The 16,624-nt window shown below is 40.1% G+C and overlaps 1 protein-coding gene across 1 annotated transcript in view; it reads left to right on the forward strand.

The window, feature by feature from the left end:
* The window catches only part of SMC6 (structural maintenance of chromosomes 6), an 81,856-nt gene that overhangs the window by 15,428 nt on the left and 49,804 nt on the right, over window positions 1-16,624 (forward strand). Inside the window, 11 exon segments of the mRNA XM_090031830.1 lie at window positions 361-441; window positions 3,989-4,090; window positions 4,175-4,294; window positions 4,519-4,617; window positions 5,641-5,787; window positions 8,259-8,347; window positions 9,438-9,602; window positions 10,384-10,562; window positions 13,188-13,389; window positions 13,552-13,666; window positions 15,565-15,725. Of these exon segments, the coding sequence (XP_089887956.1) occupies window positions 361-441; window positions 3,989-4,090; window positions 4,175-4,294; window positions 4,519-4,617; window positions 5,641-5,787; window positions 8,259-8,347; window positions 9,438-9,602; window positions 10,384-10,562; window positions 13,188-13,389; window positions 13,552-13,666; window positions 15,565-15,725 (1,460 nt within the window).

Here is a 16,624-nt window from a genome sequence, read left to right on the forward strand (position 1 = left end):
GATAAATTAGTTTTGGTTAGTTTTCTATCTGTTAAGTAATAAACAGAATATTAACATGTGTTGCACATAAAATCCATGTTTAACAGTGTTTTTGGATGTATTTTCTCATAGAATTAATCAAGACTAATAATAGAAAAGCGTCTTAGGATCTGACTGCTGCTCTCTAGTTCAGACTGGATTGTTTGATCTCCAGTTGTGGTGCTTTCAGTTATTTTTTTTAAACACTTTGGCAGTAGATGTGGGATATAACGGGGGTTTCAATTCCCACTTCTGTTGATTTGCTAACTTTCAGGGATATTCAACCAGTTTAAAATTACTATTTTGTTCTCGAGTTTTCTTTTAATTATTTGTTGTTTATAGGTAGATAATCCTGTGTCTGTTTTAACCCAAGAGATGAGCAAGCATTTCTTACAGTCTAAAAATGAAGGTGACAAGTACAAGGTAAATAAAATCAGTTGGTATTTAAATAAGGAATTAAAATTCAGTTGGCCTAAGGATTAGTATAAAGGTATAGCTCAGGCATGTAGAAGGAAAATCAAGAAGGCCAGGGCGTAAACTGAGTTAGCGAGAGATGTAAAAAGGCAACAAAAAGCATTCAATATATAAAGTAAGAGGAAGAGTTCGTTAGCATATAGGTGCCTTACTAAACAAGAGGGTAATCTAATGATGGATGATGTACTGAAGTCCATTATTTCAGTCTTCACCAATAAGATCAGCTATCAGATGAGCATAGTGAGAGCAACAATAGAGAAGGGAAAGGACAGATTATAGATTATTTAGGGAAGATGGATGTCTTTTAAGTCAGCAGGGCCAGATAAGATTTAATTTAGCATGCCCAACCAATTGGCTAAATTAAATTGTACAGCCATGTGTTTTTATCTTTGAGCATTTGTGCAGAGGATAACAAGGTGATCATAGTAAAACAGGGCTGGAACAGACCTCCATGATCATCCTTGACTGAACCATCCCAGCCAAGTCTCTGTCTAAACTGGTCTTAAAAATTTCAAAGGATGAAGATTTTATAACTTTTCTAGGTAGCTGGTTCCAGCGCTTGAGCACACTCAATCAGAAGGTTCCTCCAACTTAACTTTCTCTGCTGCAGCTTGAGACCATTGTTCCTTGTTCTGATCCCTGTGGACACAGAGATAAGGCTATTTCCATCCTCTTTATAATCACCCTTCAGGTATTTGAAGACTTTTATCAAATCTCCCCTCAGTCTTCTCTTCTACAGACTAAATTTCATAGATTTCATAGGCATTAGGGCTGGAAGGGATCTCAGAAGATCGAGTCCAGCCCCCTGCCCAGAAGGCAGGAAGTCAGCTGGGGTCATAGGATCCCAGCAAGATAAGCATCCAGTTTACTCTTGAAGGTGTTCAGTGTAGGTGCTTGAACCACCTCCGATGGCAGGCTGTTTCAGAGCTTGGGGGCTCGGAAATAACCCTAGTTCTTTCAGCTTTTCCTCGTAAGACATGCTTTCCAGGCCTCTAATTATTTTTGTTGCTTTGGGATGGGCTCATTCCAAACTGCTCACCATCCTTGAAGTATGGGGCCCTAAACTGGACATAGTACTCCAAATGAGGCCTTGCCAGCGCTGAGTAGAGTGAAAGAATTGCTTCCTTTGATTTGCAGGTGACACTTGTGTTAATACAACCGAAGATACTGTTATCTTTTGCAGCAAGAGTGTACTGTTGGCTCATATTAAGGTTATGGTCCACCATAGCCCCCAGGTCCTTGTGTACAGTACTGTAGCCAGTTCATTCCCTAATCTGCATTTGTGCCTGTGGTTATTCTGTCCTAAATCAAGAATTTTGCACTTGTTCTTGTGGAATCTTATCTGATTGATTGATACATTTTTCCAGTTTATCTAGGTCATTCTGGATCCTAGGCCTACTATCCAGAATGTCTGCAACTCCAAATAACTTAGTGTCATCTGCAGATTTGCTAGGCATTTGCTCAGTCCCATTGTCCAAATAATTAATGTAGATGTTAACAATACCAGACCAGGACAGACCCTTCACCCCAGCTGATATTCCCAACTAGACATTGAGGAGCCATTGATGACTACACATTTGGCAGGGTGATCCGACTGGATGTATATCCATCTTTCAGTACTTTTGTCTAGTTTGTAGTTCCTTAGCTTGTTAATGAGATCATTGTGGGAGACAGTGTCAAAAGTTCTTCTATGTTAAGATGACAAGCTCCATGGCTGTGGGGGAAAGCAGTAAATGTAATATGCCTTGACTCAAGTAGTGGTGTACTTCAAGAAAGATGTGAACAAATTGGAAGGATTACAGTGCTGAGCAACAAAAATGATCAGAGGTCAAGGAAACATGATTTAGGAAGAAGAGTTGGGAAAACTTGGATTATTCAATGGAAATGAGAAAAGTATGAGGGGATTTGATAACAGTACTGAATGTATGGAAATTGGTTATAAAGAGAATGGTGAAAAACTTCTCTTTCATCACATAGGATAGGACAAGAAGTAATGTTCTTAAATTGCAACAAGAGACATTGAGGTTGGACATGAGATTGATTAGGGTGGCTGACCTGCAGCATGAGTGCCACCAGTAGCACAGACAGTTTGTGTGGCACATGGCAAGTTGAAGAGGGGGAAGAAAGCACAGTTGGAGATAGGGCAGGGGAAAGGGATTGGTGTTGTATTCAGGGAGGACGTGGAGCTAATTTTTGCATTCCTGCCAAAAAGTTTGACTCCTGCTGAGGTAGACCCCTCGCGCTGTGAGGGTTGTTAAACATTGGAACAAGTTGCCTACAGAGCTTGTAGTTTTTAAGAGCAGGTTAGACAAACATTTCAGGATGATCCTGATTTCAGCAGAGGTTGGAGTAGATCAGTGTTCTCAACCTTTTTTGTACCAGGACCCATTTGTAAATATTGGCCAATGGGCCTGCCAGTCCCCCTCACTCCTGGCCAGCAGTCCCCTATGCCCCCTTCTCCAGGCCATGCTGGTGCTCCTCACTCCCAACCCACAGCCCGCTGCACCCAGGTTCGGGCGCAGCAGGGGAGCCAGACTCTGGTGACTGTAGCAGCTCCAGCTCATGCGGGTGGCAGTGGAGTGAGTCTGGCCTGGCATGGGCTGGAGGAAAGAGGAGGGGAGTCCTGTGGCACCCCCTCTGCCCTAGGATGAGTATCCTGTGCCATGCCTGGTCATGGACCCATCAGTCCCCTGAGCAGTTTCTCCTGTCTACCCTGCCCCTGTGAGTATGGGCACCAGCCCCAGTGCCGCCACCCACAAAAGGGACATCCTACCCCCTTCCCCCGCTGGAGAAGCAGGCATTGCAGGAATGTTGCCAGCCTGCAAGGGGAAACCCATGCTTTCCTGCATCTTTCTGGGACTTGCTTCCGACCCTTTCAAATATTCTTGTGACCTGCTTTTGCACAGGGGTTGAAAAACACTGGAGTAGATTACCTCCTGAATTCCCTACCAGCCTTATTTTTCTATGATTTTATGAATTTATTTCCTAATTTCCTTTTATTTGAAAATCTATAGTTAGGATTTTATAGATCCCTTTAGGACAGCAGGTGAGAAGTATATTTGGAAAAAGTGTAGGTTCTCTTAAGCAGCAAATACTCCAGTTTCAAGTTTTCAGAGAGTTACAAATAGCATGTATTGAAATAAATTTAAAAATAACAAAACTTAATTATGTAAATTTGGCAGCCTTCAAAATGTTTGTGGAAACCGATTTTTCTCTCTCCTCCCTGTGAATAGTGGCAATATAGGGCTCGGCTCCCAGAGGGTATATTGCAGGTTGATAAGTTTTTGTTGTACCTATGTTGTTCCTGCTTCTTTAAGCTCAGGTGACTTTGTTTTGTTTGTGTGGGTATATGCGCTTTTTTTTTTTTTTTAAACAATGCTCTGAATACCCTGAACATTCAGTGAATTTTCTTTGTATGACAGTTTGAATGTAACATTCAATTTAAAAAAATGACAGTCTATTAAAACTGAAGCTTAGATCTTTCTTCTTTGATTAGTTCTTTATGAAGGCAACCCAGCTGGAGCAGATGAAAGATGATTATTCATACATTATGAAAACTAAAGAAAACACATCTCTTCAGATAGAGCAAGGAGTAGAGGTATGTGAAAATACATATTTCTAAAACTTCATATTTCACCACAGCCTTTTATGGTCCCTAACATTTAAATCTTTTTACTTTTAGCATCTTCAAAAACTAAAGCAACACTATGTGGAAAAAAAGGAACGTTATAGGACCATTGGGTTTGTGAATGAAATGCGAAACTATCTAGAAGAATTGAAAAACAAAATGGCTTGGGCAGTGGTAACTTTCTTGTTTTACTATCTTGATATCTTAATTATCTTTGGGTTATCTTGACCTTGGTGCTGATTCTGCCGAGGCTACAGATACAGGTTCATTCCCCATGCTGGCCATCAATTTTCATGCAGCAGATTGGACTAGGTGACCTCTGGAGGGTCCCTTCCAGCCCTACCTTTCTGTGACTTTATTGCCAGTGTGATATGTACTTCAATTTTTTTATATTGCAGGTCAGTGAGGCAGAAGAAGAAATAAAACCAATCCAAGAGAGCATCAGTCTTGAAGAAGGGCGTACACATAAGTATGTCCAGAAGCTAAATGAATGGCAGGTAGGCATGTTTGCCTTTAAAACAAGTTGATTGAATTTAGTTTCTTTTCACTTTTTTTTTTTTTTTACTGACTTTTACCCAAAATAACTGTATAATATCAGCTGTCTTGATTTATTCATTTATTTGTAGTGTAAAGTTTAATAGACAAGTTAGCATCCTTTCACACACTGGAAAGGTGGTGCCTTGTCCATGTTCGGGGGAGACCAACTCTAGCCCAAGAAAGTCTTTTGTTCTTTGTCTGCAGTCAGACATGTGGCTGTTTTCTTATTTGCTGATAGATCTGAGGAGTTTGGGGAAGGTATTTTAATATTGGGTATCAATTTGAATTATGTGGAGTCAGCTGGCTGTCAGAAGTGACTAATTTTGGTTGCATATAAGCAAAAACACACATTTATTTAAATGAAGTTGTTTATAATTGCTCTTACTTTTAAGATTACTGAAATACATTTTAAAGTGATAGTTAAATATAAATATTTTACATCTTTCCAAAATATTTTATCTTTTCTTATTACAGTAAAATTGTGAGTAAATGATGATGGGTGCTATTCACAATTCTGTACATTTGGTTGCTTTCTATATTCAGTTAATATACTGACTATCCAAAAAAAGGGAAAAATGTAAAAATAAAAATAAAGTTGTACACGAAAATACTTTTGACTGTTCGTGTTTTACTTCATTTAAATTTGAAAAACAAAATCTTTTCATTCTCTCCACAATTCAAATACTTGGTAATTCAACTGTAATTAATTTTGCTGAACTTTATTCGAAATGCTCAGAATTCCAACAAGAATCCTTGTGTTAAATTTTTTGGTTTGAAGGACACAGCTTAATTAAATTTTTATATCCTCTTTAAACCATGAGCTTAGTCTTCCATAACTTCTGGGAGGAATGTTTTGGGAGGAAAAAGAATTTAAACAGAAACCCACAAGAAAGTCTTAGTAATTTTTTTCCTGTAGTTCAAAATGGTATCGACGAAACAAAAAAATATTTTAGGTGAACTAATTTACTCTGTATCTTGTGAAGGTCAAAGTAAATGAAGCAGAAGAAAAGTACAAGACCATCCAAGATCAGTTAAAAAAGATACATGAAGAAGCACAGCTATTTCAGCCTCAGTGTGTTTCTTTGAAATCAGATCTTCAAGCGAAAAGAAGAGCATACAATGAAGCTGAGGTTGGTTGAAAATGTCTTTCTAACCTGAGAGAGACAATTCTGCATTGCGCTTTACCAAGGTGAAGTCCTGCATCTTGGGAGAGGCTCATAAATCATAGGTACTCTGTCCAAATGCAGTTTTTTGTTTGATTTCAGTTACAGGATTAGGGTCAAAGAAAGTGTGTGTGTAATCTGAGTACTAATCTTGAAATATTTATTAGGACCCACTTGATGTAATTAATGGGATTATAAAAAAGCAACAAAACAAATCCTGATGAAGTGATTTGTTTGAAATTCAAGCTCTAACTTCTTTTAAAGTACTGCGAAATGTATTTCTCGGCATGGACAGATGTAATGTTTGTAATGCTTCAGATACCTTTAAAAGTACTACCAAAATGAATGAACAGATGATGTTTGCTGTAATAGCACTCCATAGCATTGCAAATTATATTAAAGTGAACATAGATGAAACAGGAACAACTGAAATAGCTTGTTATGTTATTCTCCCTACCAGAGTATAGTAATAACACAGAATCTAGTAGTGGGTAGTGAGGGAATATATTGGTGCCAAAGTAAGGATGGAGCAAGCCCACCTAGTCTGCTGGACTGTCAGGAATCACAGAAAAGTAGAACTAGAAGGCACCTTAGAAGGTCATCTAGTCCAGCCCCCTCTGACACTTCAAGCCAGGATCATCCCTGATGAAACCATCCCAGTCAAGAGTCTGTTTAAACCAAAGGTGCTTAATATTTGGCCCATGGAGCGTTGGAATCTGGTGCGTGGGGTTCTCCGGGAATCAGGAAATTTTGGTGGCAGGAGAGAAGTAACAGTTAATGCCATCCCTCCCTGCTGACAAAATTCCAAACTCTGTAGAGTGGGTCATCCCTACTCCCTTCCCTCTGTGCAGCCAGATTGGGGCCAGGCCATGCCCACTCCCCTGCACTGCTGCTTTGGGGCTGTTCCATGCCCTCTCCCTTTTCCTGCCTCCCCAGAAGTTTGGGCCCTGCCCCCTTCTCCCTGCAAAGCTGGGCCATGCCCCCTTTTCTTCTGCCCAGCCAGACTGGTACTATGTCATGCCCCTTTCCCTTGCATGGCTAGATCAGAGCTGGCCTGTCCCCTGTCCCCCTTGGCATGGTCAGATGGGGCCTGGCCACACCTGCCCTGGGTGCCTGATTGGTTTCATTGGCCAGATCCAGTTCGAAGAGGAACCAGGCACTACGCATCCAACCTACTAGACAAAAAGGATGAACACTACTGGTCTAAGCTACTCTTAAAAACTTCCAAAGGTGGAGATTCCACAACCTCTCCAGGTAACCTGTTCCAGTGCTTAATCACCCTAATAGTAAGAACTATTCTTTAATATCCAACCAATATGTCCCTTGCTGCAGTTCAGGATCATTGCTTCTTGTCTTTGTTCCCTGTGGCTCCAGAGAATAGTCTTTCCTTTTTATAACCATGCCATCTTCTTTATAACTACTCTGTAGGTATTTGAAGACTTTTCAGATCCCCCTTTTATTTTCTAAGTCATCCCAGTGCATTCAGGCTTTCTTCATATGTCAAGTTTCCCAGAACTCTGATAATTTTTTTTATGTTCTACACTCACCTTTTTATAATTTGTCAATTTTTTTTTTGGAAGTGTAGTGCCTAAGACAGGACATGTCCAAATGAGGCCTTGTCAGCACTGAATGGAATGCAAGAATCATTTCTCTTTATTTGCAAGTGATACTCCTAGTTAGTACAGATCCGGATGCTATTGGCTATTTTTGCAACAAGAGTACACTGACTCATCCTCGCCTTATGGTCCTCTATAACCCCTAGGTTCTTTTCTGCAGTACTGTAGCCTAGCCAGCCATTTCCCCAGTCTATTTGTACGTGTTATTGTTTCATCCTAAATACAGGACTTTTCACTTGTCCTTATTGAATTTCATATAATTAATTTTAGAAAATGTCCAAGTAAGGGAAGACTCTCTGAAGTGAAGAGCAAAGCCAGTACTTCACAGTTCTGTTCTGTGAAGAACTGGGGCAAGGAGAGGGTAGACATCCATTCTCTGGTTTTGGTGGGAATGCAGCGCATGAGAAATTTTAAGAGTCCTCTTGAGACTAAACTAACCAGCCCAGCAATGGCGGGCTTCAGAGAGTTGCAGGGTGTCAAAGGTTCTGCTGTTTCTATTCTGTTATCCTCAAGCCTCCAGAAAATCCTGGCAGAGAGTTATTCTTTGATCCCTACTCATCAGTCTCCTAGCTGTGGAGTGATGCAACCCACCATGGCTATATACGGGAGGAGTTTATATGGCTCTTAATGTCTTCCAGATTAGAAGCACTTAATATTTAAGGTGGGATTTGAAGCTCTTCCTATGTACATCTGTCCATATCCGCAGTTGGAGTTAGTATTTGTGTATGAAAATCGTGGATGGATCAGATTTTTTTGTTTTGTGAAACTAAGTAAACCAATCGATATAAGAATAATAAATTATATGTCTAATTGTCTTGCTAGGTTCTTTATAATCGTTTCAGAACTGAATTAAAACGACTGGAAAAAGATGATATACAGCTACGCAAACGGATTGAAGAACTAAAAAATAGGTGAATGCCCCATCGTGTTTAAATTTAGGGGTGTGTTACGCAGTGAAAGTGCTTGTCTTTTTCAGATAAGAAAATTGTAGAATAAAGGAGCTATTTAGATATTTTAGCAGTGTCAGGGTGAACACATGATCCTCTTGGGGTCTGCTATTTTAAATGCATTAGGTTTTCAGTGCATGCAGCTTCTGCTAAACTCTTGATTGATTTGGAAGGGAAGTTTTGAACAAAACAAAAGCCATGTCTGTTTTTGGAGACAGGATTTATTTTCTAAATGCTGGCTGTTACAGAGTAACTATTATGCAAACTAAATTTAACTAAAATTGCCATGATCTATATGTATGTGTGTTTAAAAAAATGTAAAACTTAAGCAGTTTCTCCCAGAGAAGAAAAGTGCACAAAAATTTGTTGTGTAGATCTGATGCATGTAAAACATATTCATTGAGTCTACGTTACGTATATATATTGCCTTAGAATGCTGCTTCTGTTTATTCAGTTAACAAACTACTCATTTTTCTTTTGCACATGTTGAATTTTAAAGGTAATTTCAATTGTATGTGCAGTCTGGCTGAATGTCATGATTTAATCTGGATCTTTCACAGAGGTGGAATATGTCTCGCGCACCAGTCAAGAGCAAGGCTTTTATGTGTTTAAATGATGTTTGGATGTTTTTGTTGCTTTATTAAAACTTGCAAAATTATAAAATATGTGCTTTAGAGCAAGCTGTCTAGCTTCTGAGTGATTGGGGAGAGGGGGGACAGTACATACTGCACAGCCTGTGTAGACTCCTCAAGCTCTTCTGTCTTTCCCCCACCCCTCCTGTCCCCCAGATTCATGGCCCCATTCCTTCTCTCCCCACTACCACAACATACAAGCTCCATGGTCCCCACAGGCTGCACTGCCCTGCTCCCAGAGGCAGAAGCAAAAGCTGAAGGAGGGAAGGGGAGTAAGGCAATGCCAGCAGCAGCAGTTTGATGTGGGGTGTGGCAGCCAGTAGAAGCCTGCATTGCTTTAGACATTTTTTTAACGTTTTTAAAATCTTGTTCTCACTATTGTCCGTTTTTTGTGGCTAAGAAATTGTGGTCTGTACTATTAGTGCTGAGCACGTTTCAGATCCTGAAAAATTGGAAAGACAGAGAAAAATTACCTGGTTGAAAGAGCAGTTAAAGACGTTCTCTGATCAGGAAACTGTGACTGGTCAACAGCTGCAACAGTTTCAGCAAGCTATATACAAGTACAAGGAAGAACATTCCAGACTTAAGTAAGTCAAACTATATATTTAATGCTACTGTCAGCTTACTTTTTATTGCATTTGCTAGAGGTCCTCTCCATGACTTGTGTTTCCTAGAATACTGGAGCATTAAGCTTCATTTTGCATTGTAGTCCTAAATTTTCCAGTGCTTCTTAAGGTTTGGTACAGCTTTGCAGTAGTATGGACAATAAGATTAAATTTGGGAGCAGTTGAAATATAATGAACATGTGTTAGTAATAAACATGAAATGCAACACTGAAATTAAGATCTGATTTAATTCCAGACTTTTATCAAAAATACCTCACCACAAACATTAACTTGACTTGAAAAGGACCATTCTTTTCCTTCACAGTCTACTGGTATGCCCTGCTTTTTGTAAGCTGTCACAAATGGCATCCTAACCTGGATAGTAGTAATAGTTCATTGCTTAAACATGGGCTATTTTAATTTAAATATTTCATTTTAGATATTTCTTTAGAGGCTAGACCTCTTGGTTCAAAGCTTAATTAACACATGTCTTCTGAACTGTAGAGAGTTAGACTTTTATGTAAAATGTATTTAATTTTCATCCTTTGCAATTGCTACTGTAAAATCAAGAAATCGGGTGTGCAGATTTCTGTGCAAGATTGACTTACACAATATGCTTATTGGCAAGGCTTCTTCCTGAAGACTGTAATAACTAAACAATTGGAAGGAAAGAAAACTAACTGTTGGCACTTTATTTTATTTTGCGTACAACCTGTTAGTAATAGAGAATTCATAATTGTTCAGTAATCTTTTCTCTTTTTAGGAGAGAAGTACTTGAAGTGAAACAAGTACTAGATGCCAAGCAGAGACAGCTTCAGGAGCTGCATGGGAGTAAAACAAATCAGTTGAAAAGGTTTGGACAACACATGCCAGCCCTTCTTGAAGCAATTGATGAAGTCTTTGGGCAAGGACGTTTCAAACAAAAACCTGTTGGGCCACTAGGTAAACATCAGTTCATAAAAAATGCCTCCTGAAAAAGGTTGCCTGTAGAGTCTGGTGATGTGGAAAGGAAACCTTCTTGAACAATAGTTATCTTTTCTCTTGAGTTCTGCTTACTAGACCAAAGATCTGTGTATCGGCCTCTCTCTAACCTATTTGTGTGGCCATGGAACATCCAACAGTCCTGTTACTTTTAACATAAATAGTTTGAATTACATGTAAGTAATTTTGAATAGTTAAAAGTCTTGATTCAATCTTGATGTGGTGTTTTGATTGTGTAGCATGCCTCCTGCCCGTAGTTTCTCATTTTGGATGGCTTAAAATCACTTCCTTGAGAAGAACACTTAGCCAAAGGATCTGATTTCCATAAGGCCTAAAAATGCTGCAGAAAAATCAAATTGACACTTTTTGAAAAACAGCTTTCTAATGATTTTTCATTTTGGGAAACTCTTCAGAAGCTATTCACAAACATTGACTGTGTGGCTACTTTATCTTCCTCTACCATAACAAAGCCTGAAGCAAAATCTCAGTACAAAAGGCTATTGTTTTGTAAAGGTGCTGCATGTGAAACGGCCAAACTGAATGTGAAGTGTAGGAGTTCTTGTAATGTAATTGTCATGTCTGTAGGACATTGTAGTAAGCCATAAGGGTTACCCTAAGAAGAAAAGGGATATATCCATGTAAGTATCCTGCTCTTGGTCAAACCACACCAAGGAAAGGGGGAAAATTCATTGCACTGAATACAGCATGTCTGTTAATCTATATTGTAATTCCTTCATTATGAGGACCTTATGGTTGCATGGTACCCCACCCGCTTTTGAAAGTCAGTGGTTGGATAAATTACTAGTAAGAAATAGGAAATTTGTCCTCCTGCTTGTAAATTCACAAATAACAATGTATGTTGCCAATCCTCTTACAATGGTGAAGTTTCAAGATGAGAAGTTACAGGGAATACACCTGGTTGAAAACTGGGTTTCAGCCTTAGTTGAAACTTTATTTTTTGTAAGTTTTGGTTTTAGGTTAAGTCTGATATAAAACCCCAAATTTCCATGTTTTTCCTAGATTTTACAGACGTTATAGCTACTCTGTGAAATTTAAGTTGTTTGTTTTTCTGTTAACAATAATGAAGCTGACCAGTATTTCAGTTCTCTCACTAGGAGCAGCTGGTATACAATCCTGCGGCAGACTTTTCCTGACATTCAGATATGGTGAAAGCCTGTAAAAATAAATGAATAAGTAAAAAAACTGGTGTTTTGAATGGCGTGACCAATATTTTTAACAGATTATTGCTTCGTTGGAGAGTTTGATTTTGTGAATTTTTGGTAGAGATAAGAGAAGCAGGGCTGGAAGGAACCTCCAGAGATCATCTAGTCCAACCCCCTGCCTGAGGCAGGATCATCTCTATCCAAATTATCTTATACCAATCTGTTGTCTAGCCTGTTTCTAAAAACTACCATCAATCCTGATGCAACACAAGGCATAACACCTTAACCTGCCACAGGTAAAGCAGGGGAACTATGGCAACCAGTATCCTGCTTCTGTAAAAGGTTGACTAATACACTCAAGAGATCCCAGGTAGAGGAAGGCAAAAACCCTCACAGTCCATACTAATTGACCATGGGGTAAAATTCCTTCCAGACCCCAAATATAGCAATCAGTCTGCCCTGAGCAGAGAGATGAGACCCTCTGTCCAAGAACCTTCAGTTTTAAGTGCCAGCAAGAGTATTAGCACACCCCAGCCAAAGTCTCCAGCCTTGGCTACAGCCAAACCCAATGCCTCTTAGGAAACTTAAAAACATCCTGACACATGTAGCAAAAAAAGGGGAGAGGGGGAAACCAGCAAAGCCCAGAAACTTAGTAAATATCCATCATAACATAGGCAGAGCTACTTCTATATAATCCCTAACCAGTGGCTGTCCAACCTCTTGAACAGCTTCAGTGATGGGAAGTCCACAACTTCCCTAGGCAGTGTGTTTCACTGCCTCACTGTTCTAACATATCCAATCTAAACTTAGTTTCCTGAAACTTCAAGCCATTCATCCTCATCTTCCTCTCTGCAGCAAGAGAGAGAACTGCTTTCCCTCTTCTTTATGGCAGCCCTTCAGGTATTTGAAGAATGTTATTGTGTCCTCTCTTAAGTGTCTTTTCCACAAGCTGATCATGTCTTACAGCTCCTTCAGCCTCTCCTTGTATGACTTGCATTTGTAGTCTGAGAATGGGCTGGGTTTTAACAACAATCATTTCTAGTCTGAGAGTTGGCAGGGTTTTAAGGAACACATCAACAGTTTACTGCTTTAGCTCTTTGGATTGACTGCTATTACATGAGCATCTCTGTGGGAATTGACCTGTAACTACTTCCAGACTTCAGGGAAAGGGGGTTCCTCCCACTCTTAAGGGTTAGCAACTCATAGTATTTGTTATGAGTAGTTGCCTACACCTTTCTACAGTACTGTTTAGAAAACCTAACCTGATCTTAAAACATTTGTAAATTTGTGTTCCTTAAAACCTAAAAAAAACCAAACCCCAAACAACACAGATCCTAAAGCAGAGGTTGTAAGTGTGGTCAAAAATGTAAAATCTTTGGGGTAAAGTGCTTCTAAATCCTGGGTATTTTTGTCTGTATTTTAGGTGCTTATCTTCATCTCAAAGATGCAGAACTTACTTTAGCTGTTGAAGCTTGTTTAAAGAGTCTGCTTCAAGCATTTTGTTGTGATAATCATAACGATGAGAGAATACTTCAGGCCTTGATGTTGAGGTATTGTTCATCTGGGATTCGGCCACAAATAATTGTGAACAGGTTTCGGAATGAAGTTTATGATGTCAGACGCAGGTAACCTCTAAGTTTTGAATTGAACTCTTGGTTCAGCACTCTGATCAAAATGTTTTTAGTAGTTACAATAATGTGCAATACATCTAAAATAAAACAATTAGATTTTTAATAACTGATCATTCTTGTACATTTTTCTTGTTTCTTTTTTCACTTTTTTTATAGGGCAGTTTATCACCCAGAATTCCCATCAGTCCTTACAGCTCTAGAAATAGATAACGCAGTGGTTACCAACTGTTTGATTGACATGCGGAGCATAGAAACCATCCTTCTAATTAAAGTAAGGCCAAAATCCAATGTTGTGCTTTGGTTTGAGTTTTTAGAAAAGCATTTGTGTGTATGTAAACTTCTTATAAAAACAGTCGTAGCTTTTTGTCCCAGAATATGCATATGCATTTTGTATTTGTCCTTTAAGATAGCATTTTACACTAAAATTTATTTCTGGTTGCTTAGTGCAGATATATTGAAGTGGGTGTTTCTATAAAAATTTGGTTTCATTCTGTTTATTCATTCATACTTTCTGATACTGTCAGTGCTATCAACCTTAAAAGTCATTTTGAGAAATGCTTTCCAAAGCCAAAATAGTACCAAGTAGACATTGAGCTGTGGGTCATGAAAGTTTATGCATCTCTGATTTGGTTAGTCTACAACAGATTTATAAATTTCCATATCTAGAATCTAATGGGATGGGAGGGAAGGGAGGGAGCAGGTGTTAAATTCAAAGTTTTATAGATTCATAGATCATAAGGCTGGAAGGGACCTTGGAAGATCACCAGGTCCAGACCCCTGCACAAAGCAGGAAAGATAACTGGTTGTCAGGTGACCCCAACAAGGTGACTGTCTAGTCTCCTCTTGAAGATTTCCAGGGTAGGCGATTGCACCACCTCTGGAGGGAGCTTAGTCCAGTCTGGACACCCTGACTGTAAAGAAGTTTTTCCTAATGTTGAGCCTGAATCGATCTTCCAGGAGTTTGTGGCTGTTACTCCTGGTTTTCCCCTCCGGTGCTGTGTTAAACAGTTGCTTGCCAGGCTCTTGGTATACACCCCTACTGTAGTGGTAAGCTGCTACCAGGTCCCCTTTCAGCCTTCTTTTCCTCAGGCAGATGAGTTCCAGATCCCTCAGCCTTTCCTCACATGGCTTGCCTTTTAAGACTCCAGTCATATGGGTGGCTCTTTGGACTCTCTCAGGCTTGTCCATATCCTTGTTAAAGTGTGGTACCCAGCTGTGGTCTCAAGTTGTTTTGGATTTGGGTAAATACAGGGTGAATTTTCATAAGAACGGGGAAATGTCTGAACTTCTACCCCTCTTCCCCCCCACCCTTTTTGAAGCTTGATTCACACAAGCATTAGGGACATCTGTTTACTTAGGAATCCGGAGCACCTTGTATCTTCTAAGGGTAGAAAGAGAGGTTGTTAGCCATGTTAGTGTAAGGTCAGGCAGAAAGAGGAGTACAGCTGCACTTTATAGACTAACCAAATCAGAGATGCATAGACTTTCATGACCCACAGCTCAATTCATCAGATGTTAAAATTTAAGTGAGCTGCTCGTGAACCTCAGGTAGCAGACCAAGCAGATCAGCAACATCCAGACCTGGTACGCTACCATTTTATTACTAAGTTATCATCTGATAAAGTGAGCTATGGTTCACAAAAGCATATGTCTGATTTTGTTAGTCTATAAGTTGCCCCTCTACTCTGCTTTCTTCTTAGCGTAGGTGCTGACTTGATCAGCAGGAGTGTCAGTGCCCATATTTTGCATAATTTGCACAGGAAGAGACTCTAACTCAGTGATGATGAAAGCACTTGTTTGGGAATGTAGAGCCCTAGGTTCCAGTTCCTGTGTCCAGGAAATGACCACCCAGACATACCTTCCCCCTCCCTTTCTTTCCTCACTCTCCCCTTCCATCTGAGGTTTTTTTTTTTTGTGTTGGTTTTTTTTTTTTTTTTACTGAGGAAGTGTAGCAACTTTAGATACAAATTAAACAAAGTTCTTAAATTCAGGTTTTCTTTTCTTTCGTTCTTTTTTAAGCTGTAGCCCTCTAACCTTGTGTTCTTATTTTCAGAAGTAGTTGGGAGTTTTGGGGCTCACAGGATAACATGCTAATGGATAACATTCTATATTGCTAGTCCATGTTGTGGTTACTTTCCACAAGCATAATTAAAGCATTATGTTTTTCAGAGCAGCTGTGTGGCTCGTAAAGTAATGCAGTGTAATGGGCCTCCAAAAAATTGTCGAGAAGCTTTCACTGCTGAAGGTGATCAAGTGTTTGAGAGACGATATTACTCCTCTGACATCACTAGACCCAGATTCCTAAGTAAAGACGTAGATGTTGAAATAAGGTAATGTTGTATATCTGGGGAATTTAATCCTTAGCCCACAGGCCAGATAAGGCCCACAGTGCTGTCATCAAGCCTGCAGGGCTCCTTATGGGTCTGGAAATTTGGTGACAGGAGCAGTAGTATGGTTTCCCAGCTGCTGAATTTCTGGACCTGTGGGGAGCCCCAGGCCTTGCATGATGGATGGAGGTGGCATGCATGAGGGTGGTGCTGGGCCCCAGGGTCCCAATCCCAGTGCACAAGATGTGGGAGGGGGCAATGTCTGACCCCTGGGACCCAATCTTAACATACTGGGGGCAAGAGGGAGTGATCCAATCCTAGTGTATAGGGGCAGGAGGAGGTAGAGGTTGGCTCCAAGGCCCAATCTGGCTCATGGATTAGCCCCATGCCACTCATCTGGCCTGAGGCAAAAAAGTTGAGCACCATTGTCATATCTTGTAGGGAAGTAGTACGTTCTTTCAAAGTTGCAATAGAATTTGGGAATTGAGAAATGTAACAATTGGTATCAAAGAATTCTGATACATGTTGTTAAGATGTAAGGGCTTTATCCAAATGCTTCTGTAGCAGTGCAAGTTTAACTGAACCCTTTTTTATTCAGGGTTAAAGTTCAGGGAGGTTCCATCCATACCCCCAGTCTTGTATTTCCAGCACCCTGAAACTGCATGGCATGGATGCACACCTGTATTTTTTTGGACCTTGGGTAGCTACGCCATGCCTACTCCCACACTGAGATCAGACATGGGGCAGGTCTGGGTTTAGGACCTGGGTTTGTCCCCTGCCCAATCGTAATGGCATGGCCTTCCCTCCACACCTAGCATGATTGCAGCCTTGCCTTTTGTCCCACATACAGGGTCCAGGGCAAAGCTACAAACATGCCAGTGGCGAGAGCCTCTGGTACTTCT

The sequence above is a fragment of the Crocodylus siamensis genome, chromosome 1 (assembly GCF_052110815.1).
Source record: "Crocodylus siamensis isolate JL-2025a chromosome 1, ASM5211081v1, whole genome shotgun sequence".
NCBI lineage: Eukaryota > Metazoa > Chordata > Crocodylia > Crocodylidae > Crocodylus > Crocodylus siamensis.